At 49.3% G+C, this 24,608-nt stretch overlaps 9 protein-coding genes across 9 annotated transcripts; 3 read left to right on the top strand and 6 right to left on the bottom strand.

Annotated features, from left to right (window-relative positions):
• Window positions 1-386: 386 nt before the first annotated feature.
• On the top strand, window positions 387-3,062 carry CBX1 (Chromobox protein 1; the record flags this gene model as incomplete). The annotated part of the gene is made up of 1 exon (XM_064896082.1): window positions 387-3,062. One exon carries the CDS (start codon window positions 387-389, stop codon window positions 3,060-3,062), a length of 2,676 nt encoding a protein of 891 aa, XP_064758769.1.
• A 546-nt stretch (window positions 3,063-3,608) lies between these two features.
• Window positions 3,609-4,357, top strand: LTR64_001702 (uncharacterized protein; the record flags this gene model as incomplete). Its single annotated transcript, XM_064896081.1, has 2 exons — window positions 3,609-3,682; window positions 3,766-4,357. 2 exons carry the CDS (start codon window positions 3,609-3,611, stop codon window positions 4,355-4,357), a joined length of 666 nt encoding a protein of 221 aa, XP_064758768.1.
• A 440-nt stretch (window positions 4,358-4,797) lies between these two features.
• On the bottom strand, window positions 4,798-5,832 carry LTR64_001701 (uncharacterized protein; the record flags this gene model as incomplete). Its single annotated transcript, XM_064896080.1, has 1 exon — window positions 4,798-5,832. The coding sequence occupies one exon, from the start codon at window positions 5,830-5,832 to the stop codon at window positions 4,798-4,800; it is 1,035 nt and encodes a 344-aa protein (XP_064758767.1).
• Window positions 5,833-6,790: 958 nt separating this feature from the next.
• On the bottom strand, window positions 6,791-8,107 carry YHB1 (Nitric oxide oxidoreductase; the record flags this gene model as incomplete). Its single annotated transcript, XM_064896079.1, has 1 exon — window positions 6,791-8,107. One exon carries the CDS (start codon window positions 8,105-8,107, stop codon window positions 6,791-6,793), a length of 1,317 nt encoding a protein of 438 aa, XP_064758766.1.
• A 1,775-nt stretch (window positions 8,108-9,882) lies between these two features.
• On the top strand, window positions 9,883-14,072 carry LTR64_001699 (uncharacterized protein; the record flags this gene model as incomplete). The annotated part of the gene is made up of 4 exons (XM_064896078.1): window positions 9,883-9,888; window positions 10,486-10,871; window positions 10,923-12,145; window positions 12,823-14,072. 4 exons carry the CDS (start codon window positions 9,883-9,885, stop codon window positions 14,070-14,072), a joined length of 2,865 nt encoding a protein of 954 aa, XP_064758765.1.
• A 444-nt stretch (window positions 14,073-14,516) lies between these two features.
• Window positions 14,517-15,257, bottom strand: LTR64_001698 (uncharacterized protein; the record flags this gene model as incomplete). Its single annotated transcript, XM_064896077.1, has 1 exon — window positions 14,517-15,257. One exon carries the CDS (start codon window positions 15,255-15,257, stop codon window positions 14,517-14,519), a length of 741 nt encoding a protein of 246 aa, XP_064758764.1.
• A 1,336-nt stretch (window positions 15,258-16,593) lies between these two features.
• Window positions 16,594-17,583, bottom strand: LTR64_001697 (uncharacterized protein; the record flags this gene model as incomplete). The annotated part of the gene is made up of 1 exon (XM_064896076.1): window positions 16,594-17,583. The coding sequence occupies one exon, from the start codon at window positions 17,581-17,583 to the stop codon at window positions 16,594-16,596; it is 990 nt and encodes a 329-aa protein (XP_064758763.1).
• A 2,424-nt stretch (window positions 17,584-20,007) lies between these two features.
• LTR64_001696 (uncharacterized protein) lies at window positions 20,008-21,042 on the bottom strand (the record flags this gene model as incomplete). Its single annotated transcript, XM_064896075.1, has 2 exons — window positions 20,008-20,913; window positions 21,007-21,042. 2 exons carry the CDS (start codon window positions 21,040-21,042, stop codon window positions 20,008-20,010), a joined length of 942 nt encoding a protein of 313 aa, XP_064758762.1.
• A 1,568-nt stretch (window positions 21,043-22,610) lies between these two features.
• Window positions 22,611-24,118, bottom strand: LTR64_001695 (uncharacterized protein; the record flags this gene model as incomplete). The annotated part of the gene is made up of 3 exons (XM_064896074.1): window positions 22,611-22,636; window positions 22,741-23,412; window positions 23,458-24,118. The coding sequence occupies 3 exons, from the start codon at window positions 24,116-24,118 to the stop codon at window positions 22,611-22,613; spliced, it is 1,359 nt and encodes a 452-aa protein (XP_064758761.1).
• Window positions 24,119-24,608: the final 490 nt, after the last annotated feature.

Below are 24,608 nucleotides of genomic sequence, written 5' to 3'. Positions count from 1 at the left end.
GAAGACGACTATGTCCTACTATAGCGTGAATACTTCTCAGCCATTGGCTCTACGACGACACCTCATGCGGCAAAGGACTTGAAACCTGTCTATCGTGGAGTGAAGGGCACAAGAGATGGGAGTGATGGCAATCTGGTGGAGGTTTGACCAATGGCCATTGGGCATCGCGTGAGGCAGAACTCCACCTGACTCTTCCCCCCAACGCGTACTTGTCCAGTCTTCACCAGATCATCCACTGCGAGAAGGCCACGCAACGTTGAAGTACTCACCTAATCCCGAATCTAAACGCCGTCGACGTAGTTCGCTCTGTGCCAGACTTGTAGGAGCAAGATGTGATCTATCGGACAGACAATATCATTCATTTATTCCTCACGCCTGCCATTACAATGGCAGCGAAACGAAAAGCTGACGAAATTAGTACCGGAAACCATTTCGACGATGGGAGAAGAGATTCATCGCCTTTGGCAGCCGCCTATGGTCTCAATCTCGAACCCTCGACGTCAATGCCAGTGTCAGCAAAATCACCCAGAAGCGAGGCCAATCTACGTGCCAAGCAGACATTCCACAGGGTTCGACATTTTCAAGCCTCTGTTGACGCAAAAGCCTTAGACACAGCCAGTCAAGCTCTAGCCGAAGCGGTTGCATGTGCCAGCGCAGCTGGAAAGGCTTCGTCCTCCTGTCCCGCTCCGCCAATACCGAACTCAGCTAATGTTGCGCCAACCTCAAACAACAACAAGCTAACGGGCTTGGACGCGCGATGTATACCATATCAAACAGGCAACCATTATTGCGACGGTCAGAGACCCAACTGTGATGAGTGTAAAGCCTCATGGGGTAATTGCACATATCCTGCAGTTCAGGTAACTGCTGGTCAGAGAATTCGATGCCTTGGTTGCCAGGACAAAGGTCAATTCTGCGACTTCGAAATGCCGCGGTGTTCTTGTTGTGCGAAGAAGAACGAAAAGTGTTTATACCCAGTACGATACCCTGCTGAATGGTGCATTTTGTGTCGTCAGCCTGGACGTCAATGTGATATGCAACAGCCTAGGTGCTCGACATGTGTTAGGAATCAGCAACCTTGCAAGTACGACACTCAGCCCCTCTTGCTCCCCAAGACAGCAACGAAAGCTATCGATCTTACATCAGATGCAGAAGAACCAAATGATCCCGAGTACGAAGTCGAAGCGATTCGGAGACAGCGTGTACGGAAAGGTGTCACGGAGTACCTCGTTAAATGGAAAGACTATACTGAAGCAGACAATACATGGGAACCAGAAGAAAACCTGGAGGGTGCGTCCGAAGCTCTTGAGACATTTCGTTCGAGGCACGTCGTTAGTGATTCTCAGCAGCAGCAAAACGTACCGCCACCGCCTCATCGTCCTTTCGAAGTCAGGATGTACCAGCCTCCTCATTCAAATGCGCAAGTACCACCTCAATTTAAAGAGCAGAAAAAGCAGCTGCCAGGACCACCATTTCCTACTTCTCAACAGCACATGTCTCCTGAGATGGCAGAACTGGCTGCAGCAAAGGCAAAGATTGCTATGCTCGAGGCACGACTTGCTAACCAGCAAAATGTTGGTCAACTCAGAAATGACCCGACAGGATCAGGTGTTGCTGCTCCTGTACAACAATTACACTACGGTGCGACTCCTGTCCTACCCCTTGCTCAACCAAGGAAGCGCATTCCTGACGACGTGAAATCAATTGTTGCGCATCGATATGGAGCAATAGGTAGTGAGTACCTAGTCCGCTGGAAAGATGCTGGTCTTGACGATGATACATGGATACCAGCAGCGGACCTGACAGACATTAAGAGTGCTATACTCGAATTCCAAGATGTCATGAAGTATGGAGATAACATCTATGATCGGCCACCAATACCCTATCAGTCTCCAATACAGACCGCTGAAGAGAGAAGGAAAGGTGCATGTTGCCGCAGATGGATACCACACGACATCTTGTGCATTGTCAATCGTCGACATCGCAAGAATTTTCGTGTTGAATACTGTGTTCATTGGAAGGGTCCTGGTCCGCCTACATGGGAAACACAACTGTCCCTCCGAAATGCAGCGATATACGTCGAGAGATATCACACTAGTTTGGGCAAACCTACCGATATACACCCTAATCTGGTCCAGCAACCCTCGGCCGCAAAAGTCGGAGCACGACCACAAGACAATATTCGTGTGGGGCCATATAATCGAGCCACAGGGCCACAAGCAATCAATTCGCCACATACTTTCGCTGACCAGACCACCTCGAATGTTCAAAACAACACTGGTGCTTCGGCAGCAGCAGCACAGGGTAAGGGAGCTCAGTTGTCACATGCATCCAGGCAACATCCGCCTGCTCCACCACTAGCAACTCCTTTTCTTGGAAAGCCTCTTCCAGCGCCTCAATTGTTTCAACGCAATGACACGAACGTAACTCCTACTTCCAGCTCTAGACTCCCTCTGACTACAGCATCACCCGTGCCATCATCCTCCAAGAACAAGCGTGGACGACCTAGAGAGCAATCCTTGCCAGACGCCCATTCGAGGCCTCCACAACCGAAGCCAAGCAAGCAGTTTGTGCCAGTCGTTGATCTTACACAAAGTAACCATAGCTCCAACGCTCCTCCTGCGTCTAGTGGGATCAAAAAGAACAAAAGCTTGGTGGGTAAGTTAGCTGAACTCAAGTCCAACACAAACAAGCTCAATGTACAACAAAGTGTTACTCGGCCAGTCAAGCACGACAATCACAATGATAGACAGCAAGGACAATATCTTCTTATCCCTGAGAACGAAACGTTTCTAGTAAGCCGAGTCTTTCCTTTCAGCCCATACGGCCCGTATACCCAGCATAACGTGGCAATGAATGTTCTGCTTGCGGCAGGAAAACACCCTTGGTTACCAGCACTGAACGTTCGCCTGCGCGGTCTCATCGATCGTGGTGCAAATGGTGGTGAGCTAGACGCGCAGGCGCAGCATCAACGTGGAGAAAGCTTCAAGCAGTATGTAACAGAGCGTCTGTTGGCGGAGCAGAGTCAGAGGCCGAACCAAGTTCCCCAAACCCGGTCATGACTGTCCTGAGCTGAGACCACTACGGAAGTGTTCGAGGACAGAATGGGTCAGTGTATAACAATTCCACATACTGACAAACTGTTGGTATATCACTTCAGCAGGTCTGTATGTCGCTTTTATAGTTTACACGCCTGCACGAAAGATCGTGCATTTGAAACAGCTGAACAACCTCATCTCATTCCCATATAAACTGCTGACTCAAGCTCTCTTCTCATTGGCTTACCACACACGCCTACACTAGCTTAAGATCAGCACTAGCGCGCTCATTTCAGGGGCCGAACATCGTGGCTTTCGGGGTTCGAAAGTGTCGAAAGATTGGGGCACGCCTCACGGAAGTCCGTTTTAGTAACATGAGTTTCTATGAATATTCAAACATCTCACTGCATTGGTCGGTGTGCGTTTCGTGCCACCTTTTCGTTGCCCTTTTTCGATATAGCCTGTAAACCCTACACTTCTTCGTGGTCTTATCTTCGCCTTGCTATACATCTTCATCTCGGGTTTCGCGTTTAGAGAGTCAAGCACATCAGCGACAACAACAACAGCAAGATGTCATTCAACACCAATCTGCAGAGCAAGTTCTCTGGCAAAGTCCCTGATCCCGTCCCTGAATTTAACACTGAGTACGTCCATCAATTTCAACCTCAACAAGCCAGATCTAGCACACAACCAAAGAACAAAGCCACGTTACTAACAGAACGAATAGATTCCCCCTCCACCCAGCCATAGTCCACTTCCCCATCGCCTTCAACATGCTCGCATGGGGCCTCGACATCCTCTACGCCCTTACAACAACCTACATCAAGCCCGACTTCCTCACCTCCCGCTTCTCCTCCGCCACCACCCTCCTCGACATCACCCGTCTCGGCTACTTCATGCTCTGCGCCGGCCTCCTTGCCACCATCCCCGCCATCATGTCCGGCAACAAACAGCTCGTCGGCATGATCTCCAAGAACGGCGGGCCCTGGGAAAAAGACACCGAAGGAAAACAGAAGTCCACCATGGTGCCCAGGATAAAAGTCGCGATTACGCATGCTCTGGTCAACGATACTATTTTCCTGGTGAACCTGTATTCGTGGTATTGCAGACGGAGCACGGCGGATCGAGTGAATGTGGGGAATGTGCCGAGCCAGATGAACATGATTATTAGTATGGTGCTGTTGCCGTTTTTGATGGGGAGTGCGAAGGCGGGTGGCACGTTGGTGTTCAACCATGGTGTGGGTTTGAATTTGGGACGGAAGAGCACAAAGGAGATCAACAGGAAGCCGGGGATGGAGTGCTTGATTGACCGGGCATAAAAGTGCGCGCTTGGTCAGTGCTTGGTTGTACTCGGGATTCCGAGTGCAATTCTGCATAATAATACCCTGGGGATGAACTATCGCGCTTCTCTTGATTCAGGCCACCTCCTCAAGGAAACCAGGCACGATGCCAGGACATGATGTGGATGAGGCTCTCCTCTCAACAACAAGGGACGTGCTCAAGAGGATCGATCGAAAAGACGTGCTCCTACATAACAAGAAACATCACTAGAAGACGTGTCGTATGCCGTAGCTACAGTAATTATCTTTTGGACACGAAACACTACCTATACGTGGAAGATTAAGACGGTCCAGAGTGGTTGAAAGGTAGTGTGGGGACGACAGGCATGAGTTGATTCGAGTTGGATACTGAGTGACGGATATGAGTAAAAACAATATTAGCTATTTAAGATTATCAACACTTTATTTTCCAGTGTTGTCTAGTAATCCTTCAGAGGGCATCCCTTATCAACACTCTGAGCACCATACTTCGTCTTCACAATGTCTCTCGTCAATTTCATCAGCTGCTCACCGAGCTGTGCGTTCCTCGCGAGCTCGCTACCAGGTTCAACAATAGCAGGTGGGCAGATATATTCTCCACTTCTGTCTGTCTTTGTGGCAGCAAACAAAGTGCTTGTAGCACCCTCCCACTGATCCTTCTTCAATGGCTTCATGCCGACGGACATAAGAGCACCAGCAACTGGATATGGCTCGTGAATATCATCTGTTGACATCTTGGTCTCTACAAAACCAGGGTGAGTGGCGTTGATGAGAATTTTAGAGTTCTCCTTGTGTAGATGGGCATCGAGGTATCTAGCGTAAAGAAGGTTTGCGAGCTTAGAGCGTCCGTACTGTCCCTGTGGTCCGAGATCCTGGTTAAGCTCTTCGATGCTCTCGAACTTGGTATCTTTTGGTGCTCCTTCGTGAGCGTTGGATGACTGGAGCTGGATGCGTACTGTGCCCTTCTCAGCAGTCTTCTTGAGCAGACCGAGGAGATGTGATGTCAATGTGACGTGTCCGACGTGGTTGACCATCATATGTCTGTCTATCTGGGTGTCCTCGGTAACCTGGTAGGTCATGATACCTCTTCCAGCGTTAAGGACAAGGATATCAAGTCTATCTGTAGATCCGCTGATCTCCTTCGCAGCCTTTGTCACGCCTGTCAGATCTCCAGTGTCACACTGGATGAAGGTCACCCGTCGAGCTGCATCAGCTCCCAACTTCTCTGTGATATCTTGCAGCGCACCATCGAAGACTTCTTGTCGAAGAGACAGGATATAGAGCTTCTGAAGGTTGTTCTTGAGCAGCATGAAAGATGTTGCGTATCCAATACCTTCTGAACCACCTGTTACCACTGCAACCTTGCCAGATAGATCTGGGATATCCTTCTCAATGTCAAATCTTTGGTCTTCCCGGGCGAGGTTGTGGAGGGCACCGCCCATGTTCTCTGCGAGTGTGTTCCTGATAGTCTCCATCTTTCCTTCTGGTTTCGTATCGTTTTTCCTTAGAGGGTTCGATTCCTGTAGTAGTCTTGTAGTGCTGAATGCAACGATTCTAGCAGGTTTAGGTTTGGTGTATCTAGCTAAAAGTGTCAATGAACAACGACGGCTCAAATAAGCAGACATGGCATTTATTAGCTGTGAACAACAAATACACGCGGGGTCACGTCAGAGGAGATATGCGTCTTCGTTCTGCTGACTCTTGAGAATCCATGATTCGTGCTTCTCGAGGTACCTGCATCGACTGCGGCGCTTCAGCCGGGTCTCATGGTGCTCTCCCAGATCCTGAGTGGATGTTTCGAGATCTGTTTCCACACCTGGACAAAGTGCTGAACAATACAACGATTCTGTATGGCTCCGGACACGCCGTGCGAGGGGAGATTCGCGTGTCGAAAGGTTAGAATTCTGCTTCTACAGCAGTCATGATGCAACAAAGCCATGCAGGACCTGGATCAATCAAGGTGATCGACGTCATTGATAGACATATTTTGGACATCTGAATGCCTTGGCTCGATCTAAACATTCTCATCACGAATGGTAAGGCGAGACAAACGATGGCGTGGAAGTTCGAAAACCCAGAACAAGAACTGAAGAGTGAAAGAAGTGGTGTGCTGTACGTAGCCAGTATTTCTTGTATCTGCTAGCGAACTCGCAGTCTCCTCGCCAATCGTTCTGATGGCTCAGGCCACTAGCATCGACGCCCGTCGACCTGAAGACTTGGAATCGATTCGGGGAAGTTTAACGAGGTTTACATTTGTCTTCCATTACCTACTATGTCAATATGTACGAGGTGTTTCGTTATCATTTCTTCTGCTCTCACAGCCATAACTGGGTCAGATATTACTTCTGATTAAATTTGATGTTTCACAATGTAGAGAGTTCCATTCCGCAGGACTCAACTGTCCAGCCCATATGCCTTACCCTAGCAGTCAAGCTATGCAAGCAGCTCGTAACCGCCTGAGCCGAAAACTTCCATATGAATTCTCCCTGTCTGTACATCGTGTTCTTTCAGGAATCTGCCACACTCCGCCATGAAGGGATTAGGACCACAGATGTAGTAGTCTGTGCTGTTGTCCTTGAGATAAAGCTCGTTGACCACCGAGCTCAAATCCAGCCGTCCTTTGAGGTCAAAGTCTTCACCATCATGCTCACCTGGAAGCGGAGTAGAATGAAAGACTTTGCAATGTAAGTCCTTGTGCTGTGAGGCAATATTCTTGATGTCGTGAACAAATGGGTCAACATTCTTGTTTTTAGCAACATGGATCCACGAAATCAGACGATCGTCAGCTGCGGATGCGGTGATGCTGTTGAGCATCGACATAACGGGTGTGATGCCGACACCAGCTGAGATGAGAACGACTGGATTCGTTGCTACTCCATTTGACTCGAGGACAAACTCGCCTGCTGGATGGGTGATCTCGATCGTGTCTCCTTCCTTGTACTTGTTGTGTAGCAGGTTGCTGACGAAGCCTGGGTGGTGTCGCGCATTGTGATCTGCCAAATCAACACCCGCATCGCGCTTGACAGTGATGCGGAAGTTGTTATCGCATGCATGGCTGTTGTGCTGTGGTACTCCATTGGCGAGTCCGTGCGCAGTATACCCTGGAGGCGCATCGGACAAACTGTACTGGCGACATTGCTTGTAGCCCAAACCCGAGACGTTGACGCGGACGCTCACATACTGTCCAGGTTTGAAGGTTGGGAGCTCTTTACCATCTGTTGGCACGAGATAGAAGCTCATGACCTCGCTGCTCTCAGACACCTTTCTTACAATCTTCATCTCCCGCCAGCCTCGCCAACCTCCGGCTTGGCTGTCGTGTTCGCTCATAACTGACTCTTCCCTTTTAATCATAATCTGTGCCAACTGGTTATAGGCAGCCGCCCACGCGTCACGAACCTCGTCGGTGAACACATCTCCAAGCACTTCCTTGAATGCTGCCAATAGCCCTGTTCCGACTATATCGTATTGCTCTGGCGTAATATTCAAACTGGCGTGCTTTTGGTTTATGCGTTCGACCACAGGCAAGATGGGCGTCAGATCATTGATGTTTGCAGCATATGCGTGTACCGATGCCGCAAGCGCGGAAGCTTGGTGGGATGTTATCTGGGCAGAATGTGAGAAAAGGTTCTTCAGGTCGGGGTAGTCGGTCAGTAGTTTTCGATAGAACGTTTGCGTAACAGTAAGACCATGTTCGGCCACCACTGGTACTGTAGCCGTGATGATGTTCTTTTGTTCTTGGGTCAAACTCATGTCGACCTCGAAATGCTGACACTGATTGTTAAGGGGTTAGGTTTTTCGAAGAGGAGCGATAGACTTGGCCTTCTTTACTTGTGAGAGAGGCAACGACATCCATGGGACCGTGTCGCAACGTACTTCATTGATATAATCTCTGTGTCTGCGCGGAGAAGGCCATCTCGTCGCTTTACGGCATCAAGTAGTCATGACAAAGTACTTTCTTGCTGCTACCAACCTAGGTTAGAGATTTTCAGCATCACGTCGTACGCATCAGGCCACTAGGCCTTTTGCTCTGGTAAGCCGACGTGTTTTCTGCTCATATTGTTTGGACTCGGAATAGACCAGCCGCGGAGGATGGTAAAAATGCATGAAAAGTTGTGGAGCGGCAGAACCTGGTATCATATGTGACTCTCATTGCGGTGGCATTTTTTTTTAGGACGACCTGATGGAGGGCGGGAATACACGGAAGCTCGTGTTACCTAACATTTATACCAGGACCAGGATTACTTGTCGCGCTCTTTTTGTCACGTCAGCTGTTTCAAAGACTCTTGTGCACATACTCTGCACACTTTGGTATCTTTGCGTGTACAAGGGTTTTGTGATTGAAGACAATCAATAGGCTGAACTCGGGATGCGTCTGTAACAGTGTCCTGGAGATTTTCGTCTCTTGGCATCTCGTACTCTCAAGGCAAGGCTATTCTTGATCAGAAAAGCCCTGTCTACTTTTCAATCGTAAAACGCCAACGTCTTTTTAAAGGCTGACCTTGAGATCTGCTCATGAAAATGCCGTGAACAGGATGCCAGGAGGTGAGTGCGTCAGGCACAGCATTAGGAAGATATATGCGTCACACTCAGCATACTGGTCTCAGCGGCTCCAGCTGGCTATCAGGCGTCTGGCCAACAGGAGCTCCGACAGCCTCGAGGAAGCACAACAACAGTTTTGCCACTGTTCCCGATATTTCTGGTGTCGAAGGTCTCGGATGTTGCAACTTTGAGCACTGGGGTCTAATGTTCACAGAGCCAATGACGTTCCCTCCTGTCAATGAACCCTAGCGCTGTCCCCGGGCTGCGGCTGATGCACACCAAAGCCGACAGCACGAACCTAAATTTCTTCACTCTTTTCCACACTGTAACGTTCTTAATCCGAACTGCACAACTCCTACCTACTTTGCGTACCACACATGCATACTTTGATTACATCAGGTCAGCTTGCATGGCGAAGCTCAGACTCAGTAGGTCACATACGCGACTGCAGGGCGACCTAATCTTTAGTACGTCTTGGCTACTGCAGCTGAAGTGTGCCAAAGTTACTGCGTGACATCTATGTATGGAGGACGGAAAGGTAAAGTAGGGGTTGCGCAAAGGAGAAGAGGGAGCGGAAAGCAGGCTTGTTCTCTTCCACGAGGCAGATCTTAGGTCAACGTCGCAAAGTTCCCTCCTTTGGCCTTATCAAAGATCCTTTTAATCAATATTTGTCTGTATCAGGCAACGCTCACGTCTTGGCCATCCCGCTACCTCACCTAATCTAAGCCATTTCTCCACAAACAACCGCACCACTTTCCAGGAGACTGCTTCAACATCATCCACGTGCGCAACGATTGCCATCATGACCAGTTGCTCATGAGGCATACTACAGCCATTTGAACGGACCTTACAGTCGCTAGAAGGGTTAATTTGTGTCTGACCATGTTTCGATGGCCTCTGGCGCGTTGCGCACGATCAGCTGGCACCGGAAGTCATGAAAGGGTGCCGCAGTATTGGTTTCGCCAGCATCTATCACATACGCCACAATGCCGGTAAGTGAACAAGGGTCTAGAGCCTTTTGACAGCACTTGAAAGACCAGCTGATAACAGACTGAGAAAACGTGCTCGTATTCATCAGCCAGCCAACATGCACATCGTTGAAGCCTCGACCTCCCTGGCTGCAGTACATGAGTAGCAGAGATCGAGTTGGTCTTGGCCACGCGTCTCTCATACAAGACACAACAAGTCCTTCATGAGGCAGCCTTCGTCGTCCGGAAGACAATTTTTACACTTTGTACTCTGTCGTTTGTTCGGAATCCAAAGCCTGCCATTCATTTACAAGTCCTGCCACTCCTTTGCACTCTTGACTCCGTCGTTCTTTATATGTCGAATTTGCCCATTCCTTCATACCACGTATTTCTCTATCTGTAAACTCATCAAAGACAACAGGCGCAACTAATCATGAGGGTCTTCAGCAGTACAGCAGCCGTGATCTTGGTGTCGTTGGTGGCAATGGCATTTGCTCTCCCAGCTGGTGCTGGAAACAGGACTATAGAGGCAAGGCAGAATGGAGGACGTTTCGTTTTCGCGCACATTATTGTAAGGAAGAATCAACGAAGATCTGCAAATTTGGCTAACGCGTTGCACAGGTCGGGATTCTCAGTAACCGGCAAAGTGCTGCGGATTGGAACCCAGACATGCAGAGAGCAAAAGCAGTCGGTGTCGACGCATTCGCGCTAAACATCGGCACGGACTCGTTTACGGATACACAACTAGACTATGCCTACACATCCGCTCAGAACAACGGCATGAAGGTCTTTCTTTCATTCGACTTCAACTGGTGGGGAATAGGATCTGCCACGGCGGTCGGTAGAAAAATTGCACAATACGCAAACCATCCCGCTCAACTCAAGGTTGATAACAAGGTCTTTGTTTCCACCTTTGTTGGTGATGGCGTCAACGTGGACACTTTGCGAAGTGAAGCAGGCCAGCCGATCTACCTTGCGCCCAACTTCCGCCCTAGCTTTGGTACATCGTAAGTGCTCCCTTGAACACATACCGATTCTCTTAACTGACATCTTTCAAGTCTCGCAAACGTGGAAAGCGCTTTCAATTGGATGGGCTGGCCTCATAACGGCAATAATCGTGCGCCAGACTCGAACACGGTTAGTGTAGCACAAGGTGATCAGCAATATATTTCAGCATTAAACGGCAAAGACTATATGGCACCAGTCTCGCCATGGTTCTTTACTCACTTCGGTCGAGAAGTTAGCTATGCCAAAAACTGGTTGTTCCCTGGTGACCTTCTGTGGTTTGATCGATGGCAGCAGCTTCTCACCCTTCAACCAAGATTTGTGGAAATCGTGTCATGGAACGACTATGGCGAATCTCATTATGTCGGACCATTGAGCTCGTCTCACTCGGACGACGGAGCTTCAAAATGGGTTAACGATATGCCCCATGATGGCTGGTTGGATATGGCTCGGCCATATATTGCTGCATACAAAGCGGGCGCCACCTCGGTCGCGAATTATATCACTCAAGATCAGCTGTTTTATTGGTATCGACCACAACCAATGACTGCGAACTGTGATTCAACAGATACTTGTTGGCAAGGTCCTGAAGGTGGCGACTACTATATCGGACGACCGAACGGATATCAGACAGTTACTGATAGTGTATTTGTGGTGGCACTCTTGCGCTCGGCAGGTACAGTTCAGGTCACATCCGGTAACAACGTCAGATCCTTTAGTGCATCGCCAGGTGCCACCTCATTCACTGTTCCAATGGGGGTAGGACAACAGAAGTTTTCACTTACGCAGGGCGGCACAACGGTCCTTTCTGGTACCAGTTTGAAGGATATCATTGACGGCTGTGTATGTGGCATCTACAATTTCAATGCTTATGTCGGACAGCTTCCAGCAGTCAATGTTCCTTCTCTCCAGGCGCCCGGTTTTGGCCAATTTACGCCCGGCTTACGAGTAACGACTTGCTCAGCAAAGCCATCTCTGGGTACCAACACCCCCGCGGCATCCACATCAAGCACAACACGAACTACCACAACGACAACCACGACAACCACCAGTGCATCTACTACCACAAAAGCTGCTACTACAAGCACAACCACCACGACTACCAAGACTTCGTCCGCATCAACTTCAACCACTTCCACCACTTCGCGGTCAAGTGGTACAAGCACAACAACTACGACCGCTCGAACGACATCCACAACTACTTCAACCACTACAAGGAGTACCACGACGAGCACTACGTCACCATCAGCGACCTCCTCTCCAGTATGTGTTCAAGGTACAGGAAACGGAAACTACATCGGCCTTTGTTCTTTCGCGTGTCACTACGGTTATTGCCCGGCCGGTGTATGCACTTGCACCGCATACGGTCAGCAGATACCGCCTCCCCCAAGCACAGGAGTAAGAGGGATTCCGGCCAATGGACTCGATGACAGCTATCTTGGTCTCTGTTCGTTCGACTGCGATAGAGGCTATTGTCCTAGTACAGCTTGTCAACAGGTATAAATCACGAGTATATTTGTATGATCTTGCACGACGGCGTATTGTAGAATTGTGTATTTGTATAGATTACGATGTATAGAGTTCTTGAGAACGAATAGTTGGTGAACCTTTCACTATCAGCGATTGAGTGTATCAACGCATATCTTCTTGCACTTGCAGATCTTATTGAGCCTGAGATTCAGTTCCTGTTCCTGAAGGCTCCTGGCCTCCACAGCAAAAAAGCGTTGCACTACGTAGCTTTACGTCAGAGCGGAGTAAGATTCCGAGCCATGATTTTGTAGCTCACTGGCTGAAGCTCTGAGAAACTGGAAGGCACGAGCAGTAGTACAAACGCGTTTTTCTTGCAGCTTCGGCCACAATCGCTATCTATACAAGTTTCAAGGACTCGATCGTCTCTATTTTCAATTCAGGCTTCTGCTGATCACGAACACACATACTACAATTCACGAATAGACAAGATGCAGGCCTTCAGACCTGTTGCGTTTCGAGCCCCAGCTCGTCAGGTTCGCAACTTGCACCCACCTCGACAAGCCGCTCTTCCAAGAAGCGCTTTCAGATCGTCCAGACGGTATGCATCGACCACGCCACAGACACCACAAGGCGCTGGTGGTGCTTCTGGCGCACTCGCAGGAGGTCTCGCAGGTGGTGCCGCAGCTGTTTTGCTCGGATACACATGGTACAGACTGTCTGGCACAAAGACAATCGTCGACTACGCGCACTCGTCAAAGAGTCAGCTTGACAATGCTTTCAGATCAGTCACCGACAAAGCTCCCAATTCCAGCGAGGCAGTACAGTGGCTGAAACAGACGGTTGAAGGATACACCAAGATGATCCCTGGCGCGAACCAGTACGTCGACAGCGCGTTCCAGGACTTGGAGAAGATCCAGGAAAAGCATGGCGATGAGGTGAACAAGATCATTAACAACACCTACGGCGAGCTCAAGAACGTCACAAAGCAGGGTGCAAGCTTTGCTGCTGCTACTCAGGCTTGGGATGTATTGCAGAAGTGCTTCAAGCAACTTGGCAACCTCGCTGGCGATGCAGCTGAAGATATTCTGAACAACCACCCCGAGGCTAAAGAGAAGGTTGGAGCACAATACAAGCAGCTGCGGCAGATGGCTGAACAGTATGGTCCTGAGGCAAAGAAACAAGTCGAGGATACCATGAAGCAGGTGCAGGATATTGTCAAGGGTGGACTTAGCTCCGACAACATCAACCGTGCGAAGAAGTTGGTTGAGGAGAAGACTCAAGAGCTGAGAAAATACGGCGACAAGGCTTGGGAAGAGGGCATGAAGCAGGCCCAGCCAGTATTGGATAAATACCCCGAGCTGAAGAAGCAGATCGACCAGAACAAGGACAAGTTACTACAGGGTGACCTCGGTCAGTTATGGAACAAGGTTCAAGAGGCTGCCAAGTCAGGTAACGCTGATGATGTCAAGGGCTTCGTGCAAGAACAGGTACAGAAGGGTCAGCAGAGCCTCGGTGGCAGCGGTCAAGGCCTTGAGAGCCTGCTCGGAATGCTGCCAGGTGGTAAGGACATCAGCGGCAAATTTCACCAATTGCAGGAGTTGAGCCAGAAGCACGGTCAGGATGCAGAGAAGCTGATCAAGAGCGCGTTCGACGATATCAAGAAGGTGCTTGAGCAGAAAGTAGAGGAAGGTAAGGACTTGAAGAACAAGGTGGAGAAGGACAGCTCGAAATAGTCGTGGCATGAGGGGCTAAGTTTCTGGATGTTTGCTCAGAAAGCAAGGTGAAATGCGAATACCCTGTAAACCAGCCATAATACTGGCGCCGAGGAGTTGAACGATTCTTAAGTTAGGAATTCCACAGACAAACTCTTCCGATTGTGACACCTGCCCTGAATCTTCCACTTCGCGCTCTTACGCTCGTAGTCCGATTAACGAAACGATCCACCATTACTGATCATCCTTCAGATAGTCCCTCTCGAACTTACTCTAGAGATATAAACCTCAGACATAAGTATTGAATAATTGTCTTCGGCAGAAGCAACTAGATGCGGATTGGATGTTTTGGACGTGTCATATTGTGAGGAGGGTCGATCTTGCAAACCCAGGAGCCGGGTGTTGAGAAGGATGAATTTAGGTAACGACCAGCCCCTAAGGGAAGTGCTCGCATCTGCTCCTCAGTTACGATGGACCCCATAAATTCTTTTTGCTGCACTTCTCAAATCCTTTCGGATGCTCATGATACACGCATTTGCTCCGGTCATGTAAAGTACGCTTGTCGACGTTTATTGTCGTCGTCAGGACAAGCAATGCTAAGCCGTGATGTCGCTCAAATATTGTTTTCAGTTGAGCTTGAAATGTTGCCTTGTCTTTTGTGGTCCACCAGTCGCTGGAGTTGCGGGCTTCGTGGTAGAATTTCGACGCAATGTACTCTATCATAAGTCGTTTCAACTGGCAGGAGTCTGGCCCTCTTTGTAGCATCATCTCTAGTGCTTGTAGATCCATGATCTGTCCTGTCTGAAAAGATCGGAACCGATCTACAATGTCATTCTTGAGATTGCCCATCAGAAATTTATCAGCAAGGATGTAGAGCTTTGTCAGCTGCGTTCCATTGAGATTGACAGACTTGATTAGCGGAGAAGATGAACCGCCTCGTAGCGTTGACGTGCCACCGTAGACCCAGTTGACCAAATGCTGGAAAGTTTCGTCATCCTGCTCTTCTCTGACCACTACTTCCCTGGTTTGCGCTTCAGCAAAGCCTTGTTCGAGACTCCGCTTGAAGAAAAGAGATTCTGTACAGAACGGGTTGGTATAGACAACGTAGCGTTTCCCTGCGTCTTCGAGGACAATTGTGAAGGTATTGGTAAAGTCGATAGTCTTTCCGGCGAGCGCTGAAGCAAACATAGTAGGCTTCGAATCCATTGTGGTTGAAGGAGGGGAAGTTTGGAAGGCAGGGTAGATTGCGAAAAAAGAAGGAAAAAGAGAAAAACAGTTTCCAGATGGTTAATTTGCAAAGTGGCACAAAATGTGACTAGCACTAGCACCAGCACCTGCCCATGGGAGTGAAGGTCAGATAGAACCAGAGTAAAACAGATGCACCACAAAAACTGATCAGGCCGAGTCACTCAAGTCGAACTTGTTCAGATCCTTCTTAGAACCGTCTAATCTCATGCTCAGAATGTACTAATTTGTTCCTGCAGGAATGGTGGTGTCGTACCTTGGGATGTGCTCACCGTTAGTTGTGAAGGTTGGTCAGCAATCCGGTTACGTTGGATCGTCTTGAGGGATCGAGATATCCTGATTTGCCTTCGTCTTCAGCTCGAACCTCGATACACAGCTGAGACGTTGATGTCTATGAAGCACTACTATCCTTCCCCACTCCTTCATGGGTCCCACCTCTTTTGCAGATGGCATGATGACCTCCTTCAAATGCTTTTTGTTATTCAAGTATTCGTGCTGGTCTTTCGAGTATCAAGCATTGTGGACGTGAAGCTCGCAAGAAGGTCGAACCGCGCTCAAAATTAGCTTACGGGTCAACGGACGGCGTACTCCAGCGATGTAGGTTCTCGACACATCACCAAGCTCACACTGATCCCACAATCTCGTCTTTGTCATGCTCAAGACCCTGTGGTCACAAAAATGAGACGACCCTGGAACAGGTCGAAGATGTTTTGATATTCAGCAATGGCACGTGACGTGCGTCGTTATCGCGTGTTCTACGCGTCAGGGTCTCTCATCATTTGGTGTTGAGCTGCTCGGAACATCGTTTACGTACCGTCTTCTCTGCCCTTCAAATATGTGGACACTTGCACTCGCGTCACAAAAGTCCCGTGGAGTCGTCGTGAATCTGTGCGCTTGCCCGCCCATTGTGATAGTCATACTATGTACCAATATCCCCAGTTCAAAAGCCCATTCTACTAAAGTCGACAAAATAGACTAACACTGCATTGCCCACAAACCCTATCATCTTAAGAGCTCGGGTTTAAGAGTTAGACTCAGTCTATGGGCTAAATGCAGCGACCGGCATCTGAAATGAATCGAAGCTGCTGCTTCAAGAGACGGGGTTATACGAGGAAAATGATAAGTCGGACCGCGACGTCTCGTATCGCATGAATATAAAGGCAAGGATCAAGATGTGAGTGCTGAGCAAAAATCTTTGGTGACAACAAAAATTCGTCTGTAGGATCGAGGAGGCACAAAGAAGCTGGAAGCGAAATAAATGGCACGAGATCTATCGTAGACACGCAAGTCCAATCAATCACAGACCAAGAGCCTTTTTCACAGTCTTCGCCATATCCTGTCCAATCAGCTGATGTACCCTCGTCGTGGGCTGAACAAAATTCATCCAGAAGAACGTATTCCAGCCTACAATCTTCGTGTTTCCACTTGATGAGGTCTCTGTAACCATGCACTGGTTCCACGAGGCGTCGCCCTGTCCATCGCAGAACTTTGTTAGAGGCTGGGTGAAGCCGAGGGACGATGCATTGCCTGCGAGATAGGAGATGAAGTTGAAAGAGTCGTAGTAGATGACTTTCTTTCCGAAGCTTGCGGACAACGTTTTCTGCAACTTGGAGTTCGCATTGCTGATGACTTGACCCCAGGTCCTGGTGCAGTCGTTGTTTGTACCTCCGCAGAGGTAGGTTGCGGTCACTGGCGCGATGTGCTTGGGGTAGATATTTGAGACAACGACATATGGCATGCCGAGGTCGAGCAGTCTCTGTACAGCAGTGACAGTGTAAGTGCTCAGGCTGTTTGCAAACTCCTGATTATGCGGGTCGCCAAGCCAGAATGCATCTGTGTGTTTGCTGAGATCGTTCTGACCAACCCAGATGAAGCCCAAGCTTGAACTAGGACGAAATACGCCCTTCCTTACTGCGGCGCTATAGTTCGCGACTTGGTCTTGTAGCGATGGTGCGCCTGCGTCTGGTTCTGTGTATGAGCTGTCGAGGGTTGCGCCGCTCGATGCTGCTCCACAGCAGCCACCAAAGGCATAATCTGCAACGAGCGGAACGCCGAGACTGCTTGCTAGATAAGAGACAGCGACAGGACCATTAGTCCATGTGCCGTAACCGTAGACCGTGGCAGGGTCACCAGTAACGCCGTGAGCGTAAGAGCCATTACCGTTGTCGGAGAGCTCGTCACCGAATGCCACTATAGATGAGATAGAGGCGCGTGCTTGAAGGTGAGGTGCTGCTAGGGCAGTACTGAGTGATGCGAGGTGGAACAGGGGCCTTCGGTTTGTGATCATATTGTTCGTTGGTGGTAATAGCAAAATGTGAAAGAGATATTATGTTGAGGTTAAGAGGTCTGGTCCGCTCGAGCAAGAATACTGGGCTCATCAGCCCTTATAACGCAAGAGAAGATTCGTGACAGAAGTGAAATATGTTGGAGGCATTTTGAGACATGCAACCTCAACCAAGGGCTCAGGGCGGGTTAGCAATGAACTTTGTGTCTGTAGCTTCTTGCTGTACAGGCATCGACGATGGGACGGAAGACATTGCTCTGTGCAAGCGTGGTACTTTGACGTACTAAGCCAGGTTGCCTTAAAGGCTAAAAAGCAGTTCTGTGTCCAGCATAGGATTGTGTGCAAATCTCCACATCCCCAGATTCGTTACCCAAGGACAAGCGTTTCAGCCACACGTGTTTCAAGTTGGCTGCCGCATTTGACATCTTCATCCTCAAGTCACATGCTCTTTCCGCCAATCAGGCTTTTCTAACATTGTCCGATTCTTGAGTAGCACCTGTCGAAGCACTTCTGTTGCCTCTTTTGTGATTCTGTAAGTAATGAGTCAAATCAATTGATGCGACAGTAACGAGGGCAGTGCTTGTCAAAGTGTGATGGTATGTTGAACGAGCAATTTTTTAATGTTGTGTTGTATCGCTTTCTTGCAAAGTGCTTGTGACCAAGCTGTGTTCTCCCTATGCTGTTCTCACAAATAGTAGATAGTAGTACAACACTCAGTCATCCGCAGGATAGCTCACCTTTCGCCTGCATGTTTCCTAGAGTGCTTGCGGCCACGATATCCACAAGTAGGAGGAATTGACGAGCTTGTTGCCTCACTACCAGTAGTAACCAACCTGAGGCAACATGCTCGCGACTCTCCAAGAAGACCAGCCTGTGTGACATCTAGTAGCAACGAAAAGAATCGATGTTCTAGCAGTTGACTGCAACAGGTTTTACGCCGGGTACAGCTGGCAAGACACGTTCGTCTAATGTCTTCACCACAGCACTAAAAGCTGCATGATCAGCCAAAGCAGTTAATCCCTCAGTCGAAAGGGTTGGGTAGATTCCAGGTGCCATTCTTGTCATCTAGAGACACGACACCGACTCGGTTTCGCGAAATGGACCTGGACTTTCTGACTGATCCCAGCTCAACCAGGCCAGGATCTGCAACGTCTCCGCCAGTGTAGGTCCGACAGCGGCTCGCACAAAGGCTACTGGCGTCAACGACGTTATTGCCATCACGCCTCTGATAGATGGATCAGGTTTTGCTAGAGCTGCATGTGGTCCATTAATGCCCACTTACATCCCGACTCCCAAGGTTGAGACCTAGAAGTATGTCAAGATTGACGTAAAGAGTCCGCCACGATACGGCGCTATCGCAGTTGTTGTTTGGGGTTGACATCGGAAGTCTTTCTTGTATGTGGAAGGTCGCCATGGGAGGATGACATAGAAGTTCGTCTGCCTCGATCTGACCAATGAGATACCACTTAGTGCCTTGTAGATGCTCCGACAACTCTTTTGCTTCAGTCTCGGATGGATCTCGAGCAGTGTGACTTTTCTGGCCTTGATTTTGAAAACCATGAAGTAAAACGAGGTCATGGTTCTTCATGTTCACTTGGCTGGGCTTAAAGATTCGGGGCTCAGCTGAAAGTCGATGTTGCAACAAACAATCTGAGACAGAAAATTTCTGGAATCACTAGAGCCATTTAGCAGAGTCTTCATCTTGTTGTTGTCCAGGAATGGAATCTGGGAAAGCTGACAGTGAGCCTAGTGATCATGTTAATACACAACATTCTGACCTGGTTGAGACAGGAGGTTGTGTTCATCTTCGTGGATGCAAGAGAGAACATCGAGGGAATGACAAGCATAATCAGACGCTGAGCAGGAAGTAGCACATAACAAAGGAATGCATTTGGATTGATAGGTATACTTGACCTGATTCGTGGGCTGCTGCTGAATACGTGATCACTGTGAGATGTCAGTCTGCCTCCCAGCAAGTAGCGTTTCCCATGTTATAGGAGGGATCTGCCCGCACGATCTTACTCGCAGGAGAGCAATACAATCGGTCATGTCGGGGTCAGTGAGCCCATACATTAGATCAACTAATTCTATCTTGACTCCGACGTGATCGATGTCCTTGAGACGAAGCTCGAGCCGCACGTGCAATCTTTGCCCCAGTGGATAACAGTATATGGACAGCGATGCTTACGGTGTACTATAGCATCTTTAGTGCAAGTCGAGCGTTCTCCGGTGCTCGTGCTGTTGTTTACAACCTTGCTAGCCGTCCTTCAGAGACCACCAAGTTGCACGTTCATACGTACTGTTGGCATCACTGCTCAAAACTAGAAAAGAGAAGCAAATCGTGTATTCGAGATCGCAGGCTCAAGAACCCTAGGCTGAATTTTCTTGCATGTGCAATAGCCAAATAATCAATATATCCTCAACGAGCTAGAAGTTCTTCAACACCTCCCTCACAACCTCCTCTATACTCTTCTCCCGAACTCCAAGCAAATCGTTATCGCTTTCCTCCCTCTCCACCACGATCGACCTCTTCGCACCTCTCTGAAATAGCTGCGCAACCAAAATATCGACCATACCATTCCTCTCCCCTCTAGCAAAAGCCTCTCTGCCCCTCTCATACATCTCCTTCCCATCCACACTTTCCACATCCCAAGGGTCTCCCATCTCCCTAAGCTCCCTTTGACAAACACCCAGTATTTCTCTCTGACACGTCTCCACGCTTCTAACATGACACATTCGGTTCCTCGTCTCGTGCGGCCTGCGCAAGATGCCTCTCACTGCGGTCCCAATATCCTTCAGGATAGTCGCGCTGAACCTCTCCTCCCCACCATCGATCAGTCGTGCCTTGCGGTTCCTGATATCCACCCCGATCTGAGGGTACTTGACCAACGCATAATCTAGGAAGTTGCCCGTCGCAAGACCTGTCCATGAGAAGGCGCCATTCGTCTCAAGAGCCGTCTGCTTCGCTACGTCGAGGATCTCCCGTTTGGGAGTGCGAAACTGTTCGAGCTCGGGCAGACCAGGCTGGTCGTATGAGTTTGCGAATTCGTTGAGGATGAAGCGTTTAGGGCTGCCTGCTTGCGCGGCAGCTTTAATCATAACATATTGTGATGGCAGACTTGGGATTGCAGAGGCGTGAATGATTGCGTCGTGGTCCTTGAAGATGTTGGTCAGAGAGTCAAGGTCGTCTAAGGCTGTCTTAACCACTTTGAGGCTATTATGTTCAGGGAACGTTGCTGTTGAGCTGGGTCTGCACAATACGCTTATGGTGAACTTGTCTGTCGGGTCTTCAAGAAGGGCTTTTAAAATGTTGGATCCTACTGTGCCCGAAGCCTGTCGTAGTAACGGAGATGGTCAGCTCGTGTGAATAGTACATTAACAGGACCTCAGATCGAGTCAAGATGTGTAAAGAGGAGGCAAGCATACACCTATGAGTACAACTCTGGACAATGTCTTCGCCATCCTCTTCAATTCTATGTCAATCACCTGCTCTTCTTGTTCAGGACGGCAATTGAGCAATGATACACCTAGGTATCTGAATTTACCCCTAGGAGCACAGAAATAATGCAAAGGTCTATAATTTACTTTCTTCTCACGGGACGCAATAGATGATGCGACAATGCTCGACTTATTCCCATAGTTCTACAAATAGCATACCACGAGAACGAAACGCCTAGAGCCCAACAGCCTGAGCATTCACGATATTCTGCCTAGCAGTGGAGTTGCTTCGGCCGAACTGAGGACGAGATCCATGTTCCACACTTTAATGCAAACACGCTATCAGGATCTTGCAGCCCTGACAGGCATGAGACAGTGCAGGAAGACGGTGCATGTGCTATACCAGAATATGCGAGCTCGAAGGGCGACGAGACCTGCACAAAGAGTGCAAGGACGATTGCTCGGAAACAGTCTTCACTTCCCAGACTGCAGCATCTAAGATAAAAGTTTTAATATACTTGATTGCTTTTCTGTATCTAACCACAACCACGCAAGCGAACACAAGCAGCAGAGATTTTAGGAGCTCGGACAAAGCCCGAGGCCTTCAACTTCCTGCTATGCTCGAAGCTTGATTCATAACCTCCATACCTCCTATAGGCTCATCTCTTCCTCGATTCGTATCCAGAACCGGACAATTGATCCTTGTACACTCTATAATTTGTGGTTTGTTCGTCGTATGAAGTCGTTGTAGTACTAGTGAATCAAACCAGACACCTTTAGACCAATTCGCAAAATGAAGCGATACCAGTCGAAGAGAAACACATAAACTCCTTTACCATATGCAGTTGGCCATCGTAAGGACGAAGAGCCAAGTCAACTCCTCCTCATGCTTTGATTTAAGCGCGGACCCAGCCAGTGCCATAATCGTGGACGCAACTCTTTTCCTGTCTATATACTGGGGGTTTCAGGAAAGGACCCCATATTGGCTACTGCCAGTCACGTCTCCTCCGCAAACTTCCCGATATCAGACGAGGCTTAATATAGATCTCAACATGCCCACATACTTGACAAGAGCTTGAAGGTTCTCCACATGTACACCTGAATCGTGCACATGCTCGTCATAGTGTACAGGTGGTCAGAGTTGAATTTCCGGGGTGGCCTCTCAATTGTCCCTTTCTGAGCTCTGCAAAAAGATTGTGTGTTTGAGATCGTCCAATGTACAAACGCCACGTTCCCCGTTGCTGAACATCGCCCGCATTTATAAGAACAAGATCAATACAGCCAGTATCGAAGCAGAAACAAGCTCTTGAAGTAGCGAACTGCATTGAAGTTGACGCTTCATGCTCTTCCCAGTCGCGTAGGATTGTGGGGGCTCCATCTGACACGTCGACCAGAGAGGCACATGATGCTGTACGATGAGCGGATTGTAGAGCGTGCCGTTGCAGATAAGAATGAGTATAAGCCTATTGCTGATGACGATGAAGACAAGCGAAGGTAGGTGAAAATAGCCTGACGACATGATTTTGAACGAATGCACGAAATAGCTCGAGCACGTGATCAACGTTGTCCACGATTAGGTTTTCAAAGTTGAATCATTTCGCTGATCTTGAAGCGATTCCTGTAGCACGGGAAGTAAGCAAAAGCCGAGAACGCGTGCCACTCCTGAGGACAGAAGGTCATCATGCGCAGATATTGCTTATCGCTGACGGGAAGTAAGCTTACCATCAGCTCCAAGCGCGCCGGAAGGCATGTAGTAGCCGTTCGATCCAGCCTCGTGAGGTTCGCCTTTCACTTCAGGGTGAGCTTCTCCGTAGCCATACATTTGATTCATGTAATTGGCTTCACCAGCAGGTGGGAGAAATTGGTTCCAGTCATTCTCGACATGATGACCTGCTTGTGCAGGAGATGCAGTGCTGGAGCTATACATTAGCTGGCCACCTCGACCATTGTGCATACCCCAATTTGCACCATTTTGTTCCTGTTGGCCTATTTGAGGCTTAGAATCGCCTGAACCATTAGCAAAAGGCATCGAAGCCATAGCAGGCAGGCTGGCAGTGGTCGCAGGCATAGAGCTACCAGCCATTGTAGTAGCGTATGGGCTTGGCTGAACGGCACCTGTGGAGGGAGCGGCGTGGGCGTTGCCTGCGCCATTACTCTGCCCCGGTGTAGGTGGCTGTTGCGTTTGTGAGTTTGCATGAGCAGACGCGGCGGCGGCGGCAGCCTTTTGGGCAGCAGCTTGAGACTTTTTCAGGTGTGCAGCAGGGTTAGAAAGGTGGCTAGCACCAGTCGGATTCCCTCTTCTTACGGAGCACTTTTGGAAGTGTCGCTTGAGGATGTCGCTTCGAGAAAACGTATCGGTGCAGAGAACGCACATGTATGGGCGGTCGCCAGTGTCTAGATGAAGTCAGTCGAGCTACGAAGTAGTGGATCGAAACTTACGTCGGAGCATGTGGCGCTTCAAGTGCTTCGCGTGGAGGTAGGTCTTGGTGCAGTTGGGGCAAGGGAACTTTCCATCGGCATCCTTCTGAGGAATGGTGTTGCCTTTGGGAGAACCGTTGAGGCCATTCTGCATGACGGGTGGTCGTCCTGGCGCACTTGGTAAGATGCCTCGTCTTCCTTGGGAACCAACGACGTGGGTGCGAGACGGATCTCGACCGACATCAATCGTCATACCTGGCATTTGTTCCGCGCCTGTCCAAGGCCGTTCTCCTTGCTGTCCATAGCTTCCGTAGGGGTCATTCATACTCGATCGAGGTGGGGCGGGGGCTAGTGGTTGTGGGTAGCTGCTAGGACGCGCTCCAGCTTGAGTGTAGGGTGGTTGCGGCTGCGGAGTTTGACTCTGGGGTTGAGGCAACATCGAGGGTTGTGACATGTTACTCATTGGTTGGTGAGGTGCCATCTGCGGAGCATAACGGTTGTCAGGTGTGCCTGCGGGAGACGGGTTCTGACTGTGGCTGTAACGGATGTTATCGCGAAACTGTGGTTGAGCCATATAGTTCTGGTTGGCAGGTGGTAGGCTCTGTGGTGGTGGGTACTGCGAGTTGATCGGAGGCAACGGGGTGTAGGACCCATGGGGCATGTTGCCAGCGTAAGCAGACATGTTCGGGTTGCTGTAAGGCGATTGCTGGAGGGTGGTCGATGCAGTCCTCGAGAGGGATTGAGATCTGGGGTCCATAACCAGAGAAAGCGTCCTCGATGTCGCGTAAGCTAAGCACTACAGAGCTCGGTCGCGTCGAAGATGAAATCGATGAAAATTGTGGATGCAACAAAGTAGTGGTGAAAACTTCCCTGGTCAGCACTGACCTCTGGCCCAAAGTGTCAGCTCAATGAAAGACGACGCGATTGCCGCAAAGAACCAGCCCAAAGAAACGCGACGACGATGCTATGCTATACAATTTTGTAGATGAGTGGGATGGATGGATGGAGACAAAGGATGGGTGTAAAGGTGGAAAGATGGATTCGGGAAAGGTGTATGTCCACTGCTACGAGCTGATCCACAATGCAGGCGTGGCTGATCCATCGCAATTGGGGGTGCCAGTGTGGATATAACACTCACTTGAATATCGAAGACCGACGACAAAGCCGAAACG

Source organism: Lithohypha guttulata, assembly GCF_036872675.1.
Source record: "Lithohypha guttulata strain CCFEE 5908 chromosome Unknown scaffold_1, whole genome shotgun sequence".
Taxonomy (NCBI): domain Eukaryota; kingdom Fungi; phylum Ascomycota; class Eurotiomycetes; order Chaetothyriales; family Trichomeriaceae; genus Lithohypha; species Lithohypha guttulata.
Note: the sequence above shows the minus strand (reverse complement) of the source record. Positions and strands in the feature narration are given on the sequence as shown.